This window comes from Haliaeetus albicilla, chromosome 1 (assembly GCF_947461875.1).
Source record: "Haliaeetus albicilla chromosome 1, bHalAlb1.1, whole genome shotgun sequence".
NCBI lineage: Eukaryota > Metazoa > Chordata > Aves > Accipitriformes > Accipitridae > Haliaeetus > Haliaeetus albicilla.
In genome coordinates, this window is record NC_091483.1 from 69,551,001 (window position 1) to 69,570,166 (window position 19,166).

A 19,166-nucleotide genomic window follows, 5' to 3' on the forward strand; every position below is an offset into this window, starting at 1 on the left:
TTAGAGGGATACAGTGTAAATGCTATCTATCTGTTTATTTATTTTTATTGTAATTGTGTGTAGGTTTCTGAATTTTGGGCATAGTCAAAGAAATACAGTGAGTGAAAATTGGGTTTAAGGTTCCTTTAAAAGCTCATCAAATAAAAATAAGGAAAATAGATATTTATTTTTCCCAAAAGAGTAATCTCACTGTTGTGTTTTCCAAGCTGTTCTTAAAGCTAATGTGTGAAGAGTAAAAATAATAGTTAATAACGATACGGTTTAGGCAGTATGCTGTATTTTATTCTTAAAAACATTTCAGCAGAGGCTGTCTTCTGGTAGTTATTTTTCAGAGAAAAAAGTTAAGTAGCTGTTATGTAGACTGCATGAGTTTTTAACAAAATTGTTATCGACTTTGGGTTTTCTCTTAGTAAATGTATTTGTTCTTCCTATTTTTTATGAAACTGTATATTCTAGGTTTAGTATTATGAAAAACTGTACTACAAACATTAGTGTTAATAGCTGAGTATTTTAGTCCTTCACAAATTAATGCCTGTGGTAACTGGATGATTTTAGGCCTGTTCTTATAAACAAGGCCTTACTGATGTGCAAGGAACAGTAATATGTGGCAAAAACTCCACATTAACCAAGGTAAGCAGTATAAATGGGGTGTAGGAATCCCCTGTTAGACTAAAAAATCTCCAAGAGAAAATCTCCAGAGCCTACAAATTAAAGACCTCCAATATCATTTTAAAATAAAGCCTTTTATGTACTAGGAGAGCATTTTTTCAGCTGATAATCAAATGACACTATTATGCAGGCTTACTAGATTTGCAAATTTACAAGTTTTTACAAGTCAGTTGGGTCCCTTCCTCAGGAAATCAGTTTAAGTTTTTTTTTCCTGTATTGACTCAAAGAGCCTGGTTGTCCTTAAATCCTTCTGAATATATTTGCCTTATAATTTGACGGCATTGAGTCAACACCCTTATAGGAACTGTAATGCAATAAAAAGAGAAACTGTTCAATATAGTTTCCAGTTACCTTAGGATCAGATTTGGAGAAACTGGAATGTACACAATAAAACCTGTGCAAGACTTGAGTTCCATGTTGTTTTGGAAGCAACCAGTGCTTTTCAACATAAAATACCATTTGAAAGCTTTGCTCTGCTTCCAGTGGTTGTAAAATGATAAAAATGAAAATGTGTGTGACTCTTCAAATATGCATTTTACTGTTTTTAATTTTCTGAACCATACCTTTGTGGAATTGAAAGCTTCATATACAAGTAACTAAGCATCAGTGGTTTTACTCAGTTCGTTTTTTTATTATAGTGAATGTTTTTGCTCTACCATGTTCTGCAATAAAGTTCTTTATAACTCATTTACATTTTTTACTTGGGAAAAAAATATGAAGATTCAGATGTGCTTGGCGAACTCTATTTTGTAAAAGTCTTTAGATTACACTGGAATCTCCAATATGCATCACGCTTGCAAACAGAATGTGCAAAATTTAGTTCTGTCTTCAGGTTCTTGAGTGTAGTTAGCAGTAAAATTGTTACAAAGTGTTTGTGTGTACCCAGAGATAAATTTGTCCTTTATTTCAGAAAAGAGTTTGTTGCATTTGACCATACAATTTTAATTGTGGTTTCATTTTAGTTTTACAAATAAAATTAATCTGATGTAATTAGTTATTTTTATTTTGGCAAATGATTATAAAAAGAAAGAAACTTGCATTTGCATACACCTTTAAAGGAAAAGATTACATCTGTTGTGTTTCCAATGAATAATTTCTAGACAGGTAACTAAATGGGTTCCATTGTAGTAATTTTTCTTTTCTTCAACTTGTTTTTAGTTGACTTGGAGCATATGCGCACAGTGAAAGTTGACAAGCACCAGCGATTTTGTCAGGAAAACAATTTCAGTAGCCATTTCGTGTCGGCCAAGACAGGAGATTCTGTAAGTAAGAAAAATAAAACCATTGTAGATGTCTTTTTTTTTTTTTTCTTCTTGTGTTTTTTTTTTTTTTAAAGCTGCAGCAGTTTTATTATACTTCACATGTCAAACCATTGAGGACTTTGGCTGCTGCAGGTCCTTTTTGCCTGCCTAGTTGCATGAAAAATAGATCTTTGTATGAGTGTATATATTCTGTATTAATTACAGTGGCTTCTCATCTGATTTGCAGTTTGAGGTATAGATTTTAATATGGAAATGGTCTAGCTTATACATCAGCGTGAGAACTGAGACCAGCTGGATCTCTGTTTGCTGTCAGCCTGTAGTTAAATGTATTCCTTCATTCCAGGTGGAGTCCTATCTATAGACCATCGATATAGAAACTTTCAACAGTTGATAATGTCACAAGACCCTGTTGCAATCAAAATTTTTAATATGGGTCCTGAGCCATGAGAGACACTCCCTCTGCAGGTCCATTGGAATTTGAACATTCTGGTATTTGTAATGCTTTGCAGAGCACATTTTTGAACAGTCTTTTGACTCTGAGCTAACTGGGTTATTTGTTTTAGTTGGAAGCATATGGAAGAAAAGGTTCTTTTTCAGTTGACTGTATCAGTCAAATTAAATCACATTGTATTGTTTTGCTTGATTTCTGTCACATGCCTAATGACTTTGTCATTCCCATAAAACAGTCCTGTATCTGTCTCCTTAATGTTACGAATGACAACATAATTTACTTTATTTGTATGTTATTGAATGGTAACACCTTGTTCAATTATATGGAAATATAATTCTGTAACACAAATGGAATCACTTGTTGTTTTAACGTCTTTGATGAAATTTCTACAATGGACTGCCTAATTTTATAAGATAATAGTTTTTCTGTGAAATCTAACAATACTGCTCTTACAAATGCAGTGAGTCCTGATTCTCCTTATAGTTTGTGTTAAATATTTGGCATAATTTTTTGGTTCAAGTGTGAAAATTCAGGCTTTTTATGCTAGAAACTGAAGAAAAATTTTATAATACTTCACTCAATGATGTGTGCATCTGATAAAATGTATTCCTTTCTCAAGGAGACAACCTTTTTGTGGGATTTGGTAATAGGAAGAAAAAGCAGTTCTTTTTATAAGGTTGATAAATTTAACATTACAAATTATGAAGGAATCTTTATTAGGTCTTTTTAATTGATTGATGAATTACAGCAGCATCCCACTATATATACTGATTGTACTTTTTTTTAACTTACTGTTTAAAACCAAAAGTAAATCTGAACATACCTAGAAAGCATCAACCAGAAATCTCTGTTTAAATACCTACTAACAAAAGAAGGTATAAGTTATGGTTTACAGTAGTTTATTTTTAGTTTCAAAGTAGATTTGAATTAACCCTTTTGCTGTTACCGCACACTGGCCTTTCAAAATCTTCCTGTATTTGGGTAGTTGTGCAGGAAAGACAGGGTGTTTAGCCTAGACAGTGATTTCAGAAGAGGCCATCCATTGCTACTGTGGATACAGACCAGAGGAGTCTTAAATACTTTATTAAGATAAATGATTTGTTTTGTTTACCTCAGATCTTTCCAACAGATTCGTTTGCAAAAGATAATTTTATGTACATAGAAAAGCCCAAAAGTCTCCTCAGGAGAAAAAATTTCATTAAAGATTTAGTATAGCTGACTGTCTTACTGTCCATCAAATTGCATAACTAAAGCACTGAACTCGTGCCTGATGTTTTGTGCACAAAGCATCCTCATGGCAGGTGGTCTAGCTCAGTACGCCTGAGAGCTTGGTGTGGGTTAAAGTAGGTCTCTGGAAGAGGTAAGTCTGTCCAGGATTTCCTTTCTTGCTGTGTGGATGCTAGTAGAATAGATGAGTAGTTCAGAAATAGAGAAATTATTTTGGAAGCTACTGTGGTTTGTTGGTTGTGCACTAATTCGTTACTGGTTTCCATCTCAGGTGTAAGAAGAGATTGTGTAAATGGTATTTTTTTTGAATTTTCATTGAAAATGACTAAAAGCACTTACACAGGCCTTACCTTTTGGAAGTGGCAGCTGCATGATGAAGAGCAATGTTTGTTAGTAGTTTAGGTTGTGAGGTCAGTCGAATAGCCAAGTTGGTAAAATGTAATGTGTAGCTTGACACTACAGTGTTCAGGAGCGGCGCAAGCTTAAGCTGCTTCTCTTTAACATCTTTTGTGTTCTTTAATCTCATTTAAAATGCAGCTGCCTAAATACTAGGGTTGGTGGACTGCGTTGGGATGAAGTAAAGGAGTTATTTAAGATAGCATTGCCACCCAGTGTTATCTGTCAAACCATGTCCAAAGTCTAAGTCTGCCAGGCTGCTGCATGCCATGCAACATCTTTCTTGTATCCTAGATACTTCTGTTCGGTATAACACCCATGATGTTTTGTAAGACTCTTCAGAACAAATGTGTCATTGCTTGGCTTTCGTATTGCTAATGTTTTTTAAACGCGTGCAGTAGAGATTTTGGTGATGTTGGTGCACAGTTCTGTTGTTCTCAATTTCAGAAACCTACATCTCTGTTGCACAATACACTGGTAATATATTTTTGTGCTAAACGTTAGTGAATACCCTTATTCATATTTTATAGCACTGAGAGTAGTATTTGAGAGGAGGGTTGTGTAAAAGCTTGTTTAAACTTAGGTCTCTGGAGGCAGAGTAGAAGTGTTGCTTAACAATCCAGCATAGTGTTCATTCCTTGTACCATTGTCGAGTTATTTTCTCCAATTTTTAAACAACATTGCATGTACCAGATGAGGTTATTTTCAGATCTGTTTTGCACAGGTCATAATTTTGTATATCTCATTGTTTACAGTTCAAGAATGGTTGATATATTTGAAAGAACCTCGAGGATGTCTGTTTTTAATCATTTAAATGCAATTTAATTTTTTTCCATAGGTCTTCCTGTGTTTTCAGAGAATTGCTGCTGACATACTTGGCATCAAATTAAACAAAGCAGAATTGGAACAATCACAGGTGATTTTCCACAAATACATGTTTTTTCTTAGTATTTTATTTGGTATTTAAAAAATATCTCATTGCGATTTAATAACTGTCTTTTAAAACAAGCTGCATCTGTTGTTCTGAAGACAATTATTTACTTTCACAACAGCTTTTTTATTTATTCACCCCGATAAACTTGCTGAAGCAAGAAAATGTATGTTCAAAAAATTAGGAAAAAACTTTAGTTTGAGCGCTGTTTGTTTAAAAATAGTACTTAAAATTGGTTTAGAAATTAAAACCTCTCTCTATATGCATACACAGGTAGCATGGAAGATACTCTTGTATATACATTAAATACTATACATTGATGTCAGATACAGTTTTTATGACAATTATTCTTTTCAAATTCTTTACATACTTAAAAACTTTTCATTTTGGAACGCTACAAATTTAAGTGATAGAAGGCATAAGCTTCTCTGAGTGGAAATGTTCTAAATCAATCTTCATTGTTGTCATACAGGAAAAAATAATATTATTTGTCTATCAGAGAGTCAGGAATTAACTATGTCAAATCCTATGCTTGGGTAATCTCAGATTTTAGTCTTCATTGTGTGCCTGTGTAATACAGGACCTCAGTAGTGACTGTCTGCCTCGGGGAAGGAATATTTGCTTTGTAAGGTCACTATTTCCCATTTTATTCTCGTGCAAATGAGAAATGAATCCTATTCAGGTTCAGTATACCCCCACTCAACAGCAGGCAGACCTGTGGAATCATGCGTTTGGGTAGCTATTACAGCTCCCTGGCATCTGCAATTATTTTTTGCACAGTACCAGTCCCAAATAATCTCCCCTTAAAGGAGCTGCATAGTTTCTGCCCTTGCATTTTGTGTTTTGTCCTTTGTGTTATGAGTGTTATCTTGGGGATTTTCTGCCGTTTCCTCTGCAGTAAGAAAGGGCTGAGAGAGGGGAGAATGTTTCCCAGCAATAGGTGGGAAGGTTGTCAAGAAAGTTGTCCCTCATTCTCTTGCATTGGTTAGCAGTGAGTTAGGGATGTGAATATAGCGATTTCGCTGTGAACACATGGCAAAACCCTGCTGCATATCCTGCTCTGAACTGTAGCAGAGCTTTGTTGCAGTTCATGCTGTTCAGTTATTGCTGTATGCAAAATGGCTCTAATGAGAGCATTCGTAAGGCTTAGGACCTTACGAATTATTTGGGAAAAGATGTTTTTGCTATTTTAAAAAAATTGAACTGTAACTATATTAATTAAAATGTGAGTACTTGCTTAACTGTATCTACCAGAGTTGGAAGTCACCTAGTTTTTATCAGTGAAAGTTAGGAGATCAAAAATGTGTTAATTGTTCAAATAAGCAAGCAAGCAAGAGGTTTTCTAATATAACCCCTTTTCCCTTACCACCTCCTTCTTCCTAGTTCCTGCTTCTAAAAATAATTTTCCTGCCAGTAAGACTGTCTGCATAGGTTTAAACCAAAAAGATTTTATACAAACCTAATTTCAGAAACCTCAAAACCAAAGATTATACTACTGAGGCAACCCTTACTATATAATGACATTTGAGATTACAATACGCTTTTTAAAAATTTACTTATTGAACCAAAAGGTAGCTGTTCCAGTGGTGTAATATCCTGGAACTGCTAGTTACTGCCAACATTAAACAAGTACTACAAAATAAGTCAACAAGCTTATTTAAAAAAAAAAAAGGCAAAACATTTCTTAGGTACAGCTTGGTCTCCTGCTTTTTGAAACATACAATAAACATGTAATTTCTGAAAGTGTTTTGCCACAGCAGTGTTTACAATCTGTGTTGAAGTGGTTAACTAGAAAACTGTATTGCAAACAGTAAAATGGTAAAATGTACTTACAGTGCATACCTAACAAGCAAAGCCAAGGAACTTTGAAAAGCTGAAATTTATAGGTAGAGAAATATTGAGTGTGTCTTTTCAATTATCTTTTACTACTAAGGCACCGTCCATCTATTGATCTGAGCTCTATGATTATTTGCATATAAATATTCAGCACAAAGAGTTCTTTAATTTTTCTTTGATTGTTTAGCTAACACTGGAATGTCATTCTTAGACCTCTCTGCTGTGTGGTGGTGTGTTCCGGTAGCTTACATGTAAGCTTGTAGATAGGTATGCCAATACCTTAAATTAAAAAGAGAATATGATAAATGGGGTTGTACAGAAAATCGTAGCTTTCTAAAGAAAGTGTCTATTTTTAGGTTGTTTTTGAAGTAAGAACCTCTGTATAGACCTGATTCAAGAGAACATAACTTTCTATGTGAAATTGGTATCACCTTTAAGTAGGCTTCCTCCTACCTTAGTATTGTAATTACAGTTCTCAATTTTGTTGAGCAGATCAATGGAATATGCAATATGTGGATCAAAGTCAGTATTATGCAAACTGCAGTAGCAATAGCCTATAAATAGTTAATATGCATAAATTAAATACTCACTGTGGCCCATACATTATCGTTAATGTGAATCCAAGCTATAGTGATAAAAAAAAGGTAAAAAACCTGTGAAAAAGCAAGAACAGCAATAAAAGAATAAACAAAGCCAGTAAATGGAGTTGGACAGAAGAGAAGCTTCGTTGTCGCCATTGAGGTACAGCAGAAGTCACTACGTGGGGCTACGCTGTGCATGTGGCTAAAGAGGGAGAGCTGGAAAGCAACTGCCCAACTTTGCAAAGTTCTGCTGATCGAGCAGAGTTTCAATCTACTCCGTACAAGCAATAGTTCTTTGTTACCAGTAAATGTTTGCTTCCTTTGAGAGTGCTATTTTGAGTGGGCTGTAGGAATTGCCCTAATTTAAGTCACTGAGAAACCAATGGGAATTGTATTGGAGTGACTGTCTGTCAGCTGTATCTTAAGGTTCATTGTTGAATGGAACCAAATACCGTGGTCACTTCGTAAGATAGGAAAGGGAAAGTCTCTACATAAAACTGGAGAAGGAAAACTTTAACCTTCATATCCTCAGGGAGATGAATAGAAGACATTTCTTGAGAGAAATTTATTAGTCTGCAGTGGGAAAGCCTAATTGAAGTAATGTGTAGGTGCTGTTTCCCAGAAGCATGGAGCTGCTCTCTTGGCTGGAAGGAGGTGGTGTTAGATGATGTTGCCATTACTAGGTTTCTGGTTTACCACAGACTTTTTTTATGACAAGTACAGGTCCCTTAGTGTGGTGGTGGGGTTTTTTTTTTTTTTTTCCCCCCCATCTGTGAACTGGGCACAGGGCTTCTTTAAATTGTGGAACAGTTATGTGAATGCGTTCCTTAAAATTTTTAGGCATTTAATACTCTAGTTATTGGATTATAAAAGTGGATAGATAGATAGATGAATGCTAGATAAATGCTATTAAAAAAGCAGATAAAAACAATACAATAGTAAGTGTGACCCTTAAATCAGTTAAGTATGTAAGTTTTGACTTGGATTTACTCTTTAAACAAAGAGTAAAATACATTTTAGTTTTTACAAATGTGCACTATTTACATGCTGGATTATATCTTTGAATTTTCCATATTTTGTGTCATGTGAGATTTCCTTATTTTGAAAAATGAGAAGGTTGTTGCTTGAATATGCTTGTCGGAGGATATCAGACATCTTCATTCAATCTAGGTGGTAGCAAAGTATAAGATGTAATACTGAGTTTGTGTAAAGTGCCAACAGTGAAATGCTATGCGTGAATTATGTTTTGTTATGTATTTCTTCATTATTACTGATTGTATGATATAGAGAATACTCTTTAAAAATCATTTGTGGCACTTTGATTTTATGCCTGAAGATCATAGTTCTTGTGTTTACAATCAATTATAATTGTCACAGTCACTGGGAGGATCTTGGAAGTGACTCACAGGTGGTTAGAAATAAGTAACAGGAATGCCAAACGCATTATTTTAACTCGCATGAATTTGTGGGGCTTACTCATGACTTTTGAGCTTTGATGATTGGCAGAACTGCAGAAGCTCTTGTGAAAAGTGGATGGGGTTCTTGGTCCCCTTCAAATTAACAGCACAACCTCTGTTAATTAACGGCAAGAACAAGCCTTAGAAATTGAATTATTTACCATGCATTGTTTTAGAAAACAGCTGCAGCAGTTTAAGATATTAATGCAACCCAAGCTATTTGTTACTGCCCTTTTGCTGGAATTTATCACTCCCACAGCAGAATCAGAAAATGGAAGGTGATCATGTGCCTTGGCCACATCTGGGTGAAGTTGAGCAGCTTAGCTTAAACTGCTGCTAAAAGTTGTTTTTAAGTGAAGCTGCCAGACTTTGTGCTGAAGCGGATGAGGTGCAAGTACACGTTACATTCCACCAGCTCTCCTTTGGCAGCAGTGATCTCCAGCAGAGGAATAGGACAGACATTTGGGGGTGGTAAGTTTTTAAGCTATCTCAGCTAGAGCTACTAAACCTTGTCTGTTAACATGCTGAGATGACTGTTAATCAAACCCTTATTTGGACAAAACTGTGGTGAAACAAAGAACTAGATTACTCTTTATGCGTGACTGGAAAGTAGAGCATGTTTTTGAAGTGGAACAGTTCCAAAGTAAGAAAATTGCAGATTCTGACTTATTTTCAGTCCTCAAAATACTCTCCCTTTTAAATCGCAAGGGTCTGATGAAATTTGAGGAAATAGCTCCTTTACTAATCAAATGTTTTTCTTTCTATATTTTTTACTTTCAACCGTAGTGTAAAAACTGCATGGGGTACAGCTTTGTTCCTTGGCATTGGCAAGAGCTAGCATTTTTGTAAGTGATGTGTAGTTTTCTCTTTAACTAAATGCCAGTTCAGCAAACTAAGGTGTGTGTGCCAGCTTTCTACAATAAAAAGTTTGGCAGATAAGTCAGATCTGGAATTCAGAGCACCTGCACCAAGAAAGGTTATTTCTTATTACCGACAGTGGTTTAAACCATGGCAATGATATGCCTGACATAGAAACTGTTACAAAGAAGCCCAAGTTTTTAATTACCATGAAGTTAATATAAGAAATGTTGCAGTGGTATTTTTTTACTCTTATTTAGGTGAAATTCCTTTAGAAAATCCAAGTCATTTATGATAGTCAGTTTCTTGCTACAACGTGCCTAAGCATGGGTCACTAACCTGCCTGTGTTTACAGGATGGGATTTAGACCAATGTTTTGAGGAACAATTAATTGCCTACTGATTGCAAGGCTTTTTTTTCCCCCTTCTTCCCCCCCCCATCTCTACTCAAAAGATTGGTATGAAGAAACTAGGTCCTGTGGGGTCAGATAACACTGTTTAATGCTAAAACTCCTACTACCGCCTTACATGGGATTTGGCAACCTTTCCCTTGATAACATCAGGCCAGGAGTCCAGTAAATCACGAGTGTTGTCCACTAGATAAGATAATATGAATGTGATCAACTAAACTCAAGGAGAGTACATCAGAAGCTAATAAATCCAGATCCCTTACCAGCCAATTCAGTTACTGTTGCTTGTTTGACATATAGGTTTTATTTACAGAGGTAATCTTTAACATATACTGTTTATATATTCATGTAATCCAGTTTATATATTGTTTCCTTTAAAAAATAGTATTTATTCATTTATCTGTTCATTTTAACCTTGAAAATAAATTGTGTTAAAGTTGAAGTATTTAAGAAAGAATTATTAAACTGTTTTAGGGTATCTTTCATAGCAGACCTACCTCCTCTGTTCTTTGCTGAAATTGTTCTATGATTTTTTTCCCCCTTTGCATGAACACTGTATTGATAGCGAGAAAACTTTCAACAGTTTAAGGGGGAAAATGAGCGCCTTTTATTTTTATATGAAGTAAAGAAAAATCAAAGCTTGCAGCACTTAGATGTGAGGTTGTTAATTTATGTCACTGTTTTTGATTGTATATTAGTTACAATGTGATAGTTATGTAATGGAAAAGATGCATGTGTACATCTAATGCATTTGTTAGAATTTTTGATAGGAAGCTGGCTATTGTAATATTTAAGTACCTTAGACTTAAAGAAATAGGCCATTGTCATCTCTTTTCCACTGAACTGCCTTCCTTTTTATTCTGTCCCTTCTCTTGCTTTAATACGCTTCTGTTGATTGCATGTATGAATATTTCACTTGGTGCTTTGAAAGGGCATGTCCTTGAAGAAGCTTGAGAAGCAGCCCTGATGCCGATAGTGACACTTTCGGCTAGACATGTTGCTCTTGTATCAGCATAAGGCCCGAAAATAAATGCACTTTCGTTTTGCTTCGGCATAGTCTTTTTATGTCATTCATTCATTCTTTTCAACTACTGATCAATCTCTCCATTTTTTTTCCTTCTCTTTTCTTTTTACATTCTTCTCCTTGCCCTCTATCCATTATGTTGATACATGATTAACAGCATGTTGTCAGGGCAGAACTAGTGAAATATCCTGAAGAAGATAACCAACGTCACAGCGCTTCCAACTGCCAGAGCAAAGTCTGCTCAATGCAGTAGTTCAGGTATTGATGGAAAACTTGGGGTTTTTTTCAAGCTGCATTGCTTTTACATGAAGTAACAACTGTTACAGTAAGTTCTATTGGAAAAATATATTTTGTGTCTGTAAGCACTTGTAATACTTAACATACTAATTTGGAACTCTGTGTACAATTACATGGTGTTTCTAATAACCAGACAGTTCACAGAAACTTTGAAATACTTCACGTTACTGTATTAGGAAGGTCCTGCAGTGCTGTATATTCAAAATGTTCCGTAGCTGCCTCAGATGGAAATGGACACAAAATTGGAATCTCATTTCCTTCTCCTCATAAAGGAGAGACCAACAGTCTTATCAAATGCTTTGTAAATAGAATGGGTAGTATCTATTGGATCTGTACTAGAAAATAAATATTTATGGTATGCAGAGGTTCTTTTTATGTTAATTTAGTCTTTAGTCAGTCTGCCTGTCAAAGCTTTTTTGAAATATGGTTGTATTTGAAATTTGCTTTGAATTCTGTCCATATTTCCTGTGAAGTGCTTGGAGTAAAGATGGAAAGACAAACTTGCGTACAATTTACAATTAAATTTAGGCTGTTCCATAGTCTTTGTAAACAATATTTTTTATTATTATTTCCATACAAAACAATTTTCATTGAAGTAAAACTGTATTCATTGCTTTTGCAAAAAAGTCATGTTCCATTGGTACTGTTGTGAAAACCTACCAAGGCACTTCTTTCTGCTTGATACGGATAAACTGGTATTTAGAACAAGAATTAGCACCTGATAAGACTTTCTGTAAGGTAATGAAAAAAACCCTAAGCAGTGTCTGTTTTGCCTAATCTTTTTCCCTTCATATTTCATAGTCAAGTATCTGTCGAATGCTTTGCCAGCACGAAGATTATATTTTCTGATTGTTACTGTGTTTTCTTTTGTGACAGAGGGTGGTGAAGGCAGATATTGTCAACTACAGTCAGGAGCCTGTGACAAGAACCGTTAATCCTCCTAGAAGCTCAATGTGTGCAGTTCAATGACCATGCTATTCTTCTTTGTTTTGATACCTTTGGCGGTCCTCCTACCTTGACACAGGCTCTGGGATTACCAGGAACTTTGTTTTAACAGTGACCATCCCAACAATGCAATTAAAGGTTTCAAAAACTTGTTGCACCATTCTACGTTAAGAAGCAGCAGGCAGTTTTTTGACTGGCTGAAATTCAAACGTGAGACCACACACTTTGAAAAATTAAGATCTATATTCTTTTAAATTATATTTAAATAAAGCAGTATAACAGTGTTTATATGTTTCCTCCTATCTATGTGACTGATACCAAAATAAAAATGGATGAAGAAGTCATGCATTCAAAATAGTTTTAAAGACATCACCATGGAAGGGTATTTTGCCAAAGCATTTTAAAATTTTTTTTCTTTTTTTTTCTCCTGTGATCTGAACTAACTCAGTCAGCAAAATGTAACTTGGAAAAGCTATTGCTGGAATACTTTCAAGCTCATAATATATTTTATCTAGGGGTAATTTGAAAAGTATTCCATTAATATATATACATAGTGCAAAATGTATAAATTGTATCCAGTAAGAAACAGTGCTTGAAATAAAGCTGTAATATAAAACCAGTTACTTTTCTGAAGTCTCAAGTTATCTCCATGGATGATCTGAAAAATGCTAGTGTTTTTGTGTATTTTTATTACCACATCAGCATTACTTCTTGCAGTAGTAGATATGCTCATATATCTTCATGAATATGGATGAACCTCCATCAACAGTTTGGGCTGTAAATGTTGAGTGATATATTCAGCATGCATTAGAAACTGTTGATAGATCAATTAGGATCAGTCATTTTTAATAACTAACTGAATGACTTTTGGCCTGGTACTCTTTTCTTCCTAGTTCAGAGTAAACGACAGATAAAAAGCTGTCTGCTCTGTGATCATCGCATTTCTCCTCTGTTCCTTTTATAGCAATCTCTTTTAGACATGTAGTTCTCTGCTGGCACAGATGAACAGAAAGCTAAGGAGAGGAAAAAAAAAAACCATTAAGCCAACTTGATTCCAAACAAGAAATCTTTTCCTGTTTTAACTTTAGAGTGTGTTTTCTTATAAAGTACAACAAAACATTTGGAGATTTAGAAAATTAATGAGGCTGAGTGAAGGAAGCTTGTTTAGCATAAGTGAAAATGGTAAGGTCCTTCAAGTGAGTGTTCCTATTAAGCTGTTCAAGCAAGTGCTTAATAGTTGGAACTATTAAACTATTAGTAGTTTAATAAAATATTTAAACTATTTTAACCGTGTTAAAAAAAAAAAAAGATTGCAGATGGCAAAAATGTTCTATTTGTTATTATTTTGGTGTATTCCAAGTTCATTGAAAAGCTAAGTTCATTTTTAAACCATTCAACATGCGGCTTGACACATAGTTTTATAACTACATGATAATGACTTAGTGTTGTAATATGTTATCATTCAAATGTGGGAAATTCTAAGAAACAAACTGAGATATTGAGAGATTACGCTACATTAAGGTAGGTGTGAATTTGCAGTAAATTATTTGTTCTAGGGTTACAGTCTGTGGTCTTGCTCCTGTCCCATGGAGTTCATGTCCCACTGCATAGCTTTACCTTGTAGTTAAACGCAATTGAAAGGTGAACTCTCCTCCACTACCACCAGATGAGAAAGTCTGTTGAAACAGTTTTTCTGAAGTAGCTGATAAGTTTATGAGTTTATGCACTCCAAAGCACGTGGTAAGATTTTCTGAACCCTTGGATTTCTTGGTGTGTTTGTGTCCTGAACTCTGCCCATATGTTCAGATATTCATGAGAACTGCCTCCTCCTGAGGAGCTGAGCCCAACCTGGCTCAGCTAGATGGCTGGAGCCGTCTTGCTCTAGTGCATGTGAGTCAACTTCATAGTCCTGTTCCCCAAGTAATGCCTGCCATGGTCTTAAAAACCAAACAGTGCTTTTCTCTTGAAAACTTCTGTAATCTTACTTTTCAGAAGAAAATGCTTTTTCATAACTTGATACACAAAGACCATTACTACCCTGAATAATGAAAAACTTTTTTGCTTTTACATGTGGCGTAATCCTGCAGTATGAAGGCTGTGATACATGTCCCAGTCCAAGCCATTTTACACATGGATTTTATGTCTCCATCTCATCATGATCTTTTACTCTCAGTGCCTGTTTTTCTAGCTGTCTTTGACTTGTACATCCTTTTGTGTTTTATTCCCATTGATCTTTTCACCATTTTCTGTTAAAGCCCTACGTTGTCTGAAGATATTTTTGTTTACATTTGCAAGCTGCTCTCACTCTTCCTCCCTAACATACATGCATATTATTTACGCTAACCAGGAATCTCTTGTCTTCTGTGCCCCCCGCCCCTCCTTTTGCTGCCCCTCTTAACCTCCTCAGATTTTCTGTATTGTATACTGACTTCCACTCTCCCTGCCTTTCCCTACCCTTCCCGCCCCATTTAGATCTATTACCTGTCCACGTTTTAATCCTTACAAATGAGCTTTGCTCTTTTTGCTCATCCCTGGGGACCCCACCTTGAGCCTTCAGATTCCAGCTGCAGTCTAAATCCTTAGCTGTGGTTGCTGCCTTTGAAGTGCTGCGGCAGCTGTGGTTGAAGATTCGGGGGTGCCTTTGCCATCGCTACGGCCCAAGTTCCACCAGGCTGAGCAGAAAGGTCAGAGATAATTCTGGAGGGTTAAGCAACATGGAGAGAGGGAGTAGACACTTCTGCAGGGAAGGCAAGGGCTCTCTGGAGACTGGAGGGATAGAAACAAATTTAGCCAGAGGTGTGTAAGGGGGGGGGCAGGTGACCCACTGCCCTGTGCCCCGTCTCCTTCCATAAGTAATGTCCCACTGCTGACCCACACGATTCACATATGGTGGAGTTCAAGCATGTGCCATATTAATGCACTCAAAAGTTTTTTGCAAGGTGAGAACTGGTTGAAAGCAATTCAACAAGCGGTAATGAAGTTAAATAATGCAATGTTTTCCAAAAGCGAGGTGACATATGCTTAATGTCCATTGACATGGGGAGCTGGGGCGGGGGAAGCATGTTTTTTTCCTGAAGCTGAGGCCAGATGAAGGGAAGAAACGTGTTTAGGCCCTGATCTTACACAGATCCACGCTGGTGAAGTGATCTGCCTGCTCAGAGCTGTTGTAACTAATCATTTCAGTAACAGCTCCACAGCTAAAAATTGCTTCTAAGTTCAGCTCCTTGCTAGGGTCAGTCTTGTGTGATGTGGTGGATACCAGTAGGTACATTGTGTCTGGCTGTATGTTAGATTACCAGTGCTTTTAAAATCCGTATTTGAAGTGTTATTTGGATTCATGCAACTTCTCGTCTTTTGTGGTTCTAAAATTTGGTGGGGTCAAATTGAGCCTCTTTCGCAAACAGCAGTGTGAAGGTACTTGCCCTCATGACTAGCTGCTGTGAGTGCCAGAACCTGCGACGAGTTCATGATCTCCTCTCTGAATACATCGTTCTTTTGACAGTTCATAAAAGCTATGAAAACACACAAGCCTTCTTTTTATCCAGAGTAACTTAAAAAAAAAAAAAGTTTTAAAGGACATGTACAAGGTTGCTAGAAAAATTACGGGAAGTGTGATCTTTTGAGGAATTTGAAAATTGTTGGTGCTATCTGTCTGCATCATTAGGCATCTACTTAGCAGAAAAACCTGTTCCATAAAGCACTGTTTGGGTTTCACTGGAACTAGAGGGCTTCTTTTAAATGCAGAGCTAATTTGCTTGTCAGAGTGAACACTGGCAAATGGACCTGATAGTGAACCTGGTAGCCAAAATTTTATAATAATTTTATAATGAAAAATATCACAGTAGTATTTAAAGTTGACTCTTCTTTTACTTTTTGATGATGATGAAGGCAATTTAAATAAGTCAAAAGAATATATTTCCTTTTTACATTTATTTTATCTTAGGAATGTGGTTGCTTTTTCACAAAAGAAGGTTTGTAATCTTTGTTTTATGATGATCGTGGCCTTTTCATACAAGTTGTAGTAGAGAGTACTGTTTAGAAGGTGTCCCTATTTCATGTGTTGATCTGAGACCAAAGATTTGGGTGTTGCTGGGAAGAGCAAGTGGTGCTGAAGCCTTGTCACTGTGTACCTGGGCTGTGCTTGGGTCGCTGCTCTGAGCTGGCCCAACAGCTGTGACGGACTGAAAGCAAAACAGAATCCCCCATAACTTGTCTTTCAAAGTAAATCTTGGTATATCTAACTAGAACTGTAGTCTCCTGTTTATGTTTTGTCATTGACAGAAGACTAAATTGCTGTTCCTTAACATAATTAACAGTTTTATAATAATGGGAAATTTTCTGCAGGAGAATTTTTCCTATTTAGAATACTTGCATTCATTTCTGATGTAGCCTAAGTTTGCATGAGGGGCCTGATAGGTGTATTTAAAGCTGCATTGACTTTTATAGAAATTGTATTTACAACGCTGATGTGATTTAACTACTTTTCCTTCTGGAATTTGAGCATTATTTCCCAAGCAAAGAGGTTATTCTACAATGTTGTGTTGTATTCTTTCTCGGTTCAGGTACTACTGCTTAACATATCTGATCTCTTTAGGCTGTCTTTATTTAAAACCAACTCACAACCACTTAAATGTCAAAAGAGCTGGATGCTGCTGAAAAGAAAAAGCCAAAATTTATCCGTGTTTGCATAGGGGTAATGGCATACATATGAGATTAAAACTCCATTCCAGATAATTATCCGTAGGAAGCAAATTTATACTCTGATTTCAGATGCTATGAATAGAATGTGATTAGAATTTAATGTGCTACAGTTTTATTTGCAAAATATGCAGGTCCTGTATAAAACCTCTTTTTATAAAAGTACTCTCTAGAAGCCTTGGGGATCCCTGTTTAACTTGCAAATGCCGAAGTTTGATCTTCCCCAAATAGAAGATAGTGAAGCTCCTGAGTTCCATGAACTGATTTCTATTTTCAGCTTCCCATAGAGAGCTGACTGTTCAGCCAATTTAAACTTTTTTTTTTTTCTAGTCCACTTCATCTTCATTCATTTTGGCACCATTTTGAACTGGAAAACTTCCAGTTAGCTAATTGGCCATTTGCCTTGTTTTATGTGGGGGTGATGTCAAGTGCTGAAATAACCAATTGACTGAAAGCAATCTTGTTTCAAAGGTTGGTCAGAACCAAACCTCAGAAGGTACCAATTTCAGGCTTGTTTTGTATTTAACCGCTACACAGCGTTCCTTATCCTAGTGGACGAACCTCGGAGAAGAATATAGATTTGAGGTCAAGAGCTTGTGTTTGCTCAGATACCACATTTAGAGCACTGAGTTCTGGAGGAAATAGGAATCCAGATCTTTTTTTAATTTCACTTTCAAGACTTTCTCTACCTCTGCTCTCTAATGTCATATTGGCAATCAGTGTTTTTAGAAAAATATTCATTCAAGTCCCCATTTAAAAAACAAAATGTGGCAATTATACTTTGGTTCAGGAAAGTTTTTCTTTTAAGGATGAGTGGAAAAAAACTGCTTATGTTGTATGAGCTATCACTGGTATTGGTGAAGGTGTTTAATACACATTAATAATCTTTACTTGTAATGATCTGCTAAATATCCTATATTCTGCTTTCTACTTTTCTTATTTAAAATAGTCTTTAGGATGATAATGATTATAAATACAAAATACCAAATTGTTTTTAACTAATTTGTGCCTCAGAAAACTGGTCCTGCAGACTGCTCCAGGCAAACATTTTTTCTTTGCTAGCTAAAGTCCATTTCTGTCCTTTCCTGGGCTGATCCATACCAGGTAGCTTGCAGGATCATGACCTACTAATCCTTTTTGATTTCTGGTGAGCTTTTAAAAACAAAGTAGACCAAGAAACATCAAAGGGGGATTTAAAAGACACACACTGTGCCCTGGGAAGTAAATGTTGCTTTGGAAAGTATTCTCCTTTACGAAGAGGTGAATGCTGTGGTTCAATACTATTCACCAAAAGCACTTAAGCATATGCTCAAAATTAAGCGGGTATTTAAGTTCCCTTGAAGTCTATGTGATTTAAGTACACACTTGAAGCTAAATACATTCTGGCATACTTTGCTGACACAGAAATTCTGGCTCCATTGAAATAAATGCCTTTGAGGCTAAAGTTCTTTCAGGAATTTCAGCGTTGTTTCTTAAAATTTATACGCATTGTGAAGGGTGTAAACTAAAGCTGCTCTCAAGTTAAAAAAATTAAAAAAAGGTGTTTCTCATATATTCAGTTGCTTTTCTGATACTTTTGCCTAGCATGAATGATAACAGAAGTTGAAAAAAAAAAAAGGAATAGAAAAAAAGAAGTTCAAATGTGGTTCAGTTTGTGTGATCAGAGCATTTACTTGACATTGGGTGAGTTGCTGTTTTTGGAACAAATGCTCCTCAGATCCATAATGAATCGGAAACAGAAGAATCTGGAGATGGTTGGCAAGTCTCATTGCAAACTGAATACCGACTGATAGTGCAGGAAAACATATTGCACTCCCATTTGTAGTGTCTGAATTGCAGATCTGACATGGAGGATAAACAAGAGCCAGTACTTCTTGCTCAGATTTGGGGAGGTACATGATCACCATCGTGGAAAAAATGAAGTGTGATTTCTGGATATATTCCAGTATTTGTCAAAGAATGGTGAGGCAATGTTTAACTGCATAATGGAAACTGGAGAGAAATTTTGACATCCCACTCATCAATCCAATTGCTTTTTTATCTCCCCACTGTCTTGGAAAGAGAGCAAAGTGTAAACCAACATTTGGCACAAATGGGCTGTCTATGCCATTTAGCAGCAATTTGC

At 36.0% G+C, this 19,166-nt stretch overlaps 1 protein-coding gene across 3 annotated transcripts in view; it reads left to right on the top strand.

Annotated features, from left to right (window-relative positions):
- Nucleotides 1-12,962, top strand: part of RAB28 (RAB28, member RAS oncogene family) — a 64,323-nt gene extending 51,361 nt beyond the window's left edge. The window contains exons 5-8 of one of the 3 annotated variants that reach the window (XR_011326490.1): nucleotides 1,828-1,931; nucleotides 4,844-4,921; nucleotides 9,070-9,281; nucleotides 11,259-11,359. Coding sequence is in view for 2 of the 3 variants with exons in the window: in XM_069793447.1 (XP_069649548.1) it covers nucleotides 1,828-1,931; nucleotides 4,844-4,921; nucleotides 11,259-11,354 (278 nt within the window). In the remaining variant the exon portion in view is untranslated. Of the gene's footprint in view, nucleotides 1-1,827; nucleotides 1,932-4,843; nucleotides 4,922-9,069; nucleotides 9,282-11,258; nucleotides 11,360-12,274 lie in introns of those variants that run through there. The other 2 variants (XM_069793447.1, XM_069793455.1) reach the window with 2 other exon arrangements.
- Nucleotides 12,963-19,166: the final 6,204 nt, after the last annotated feature.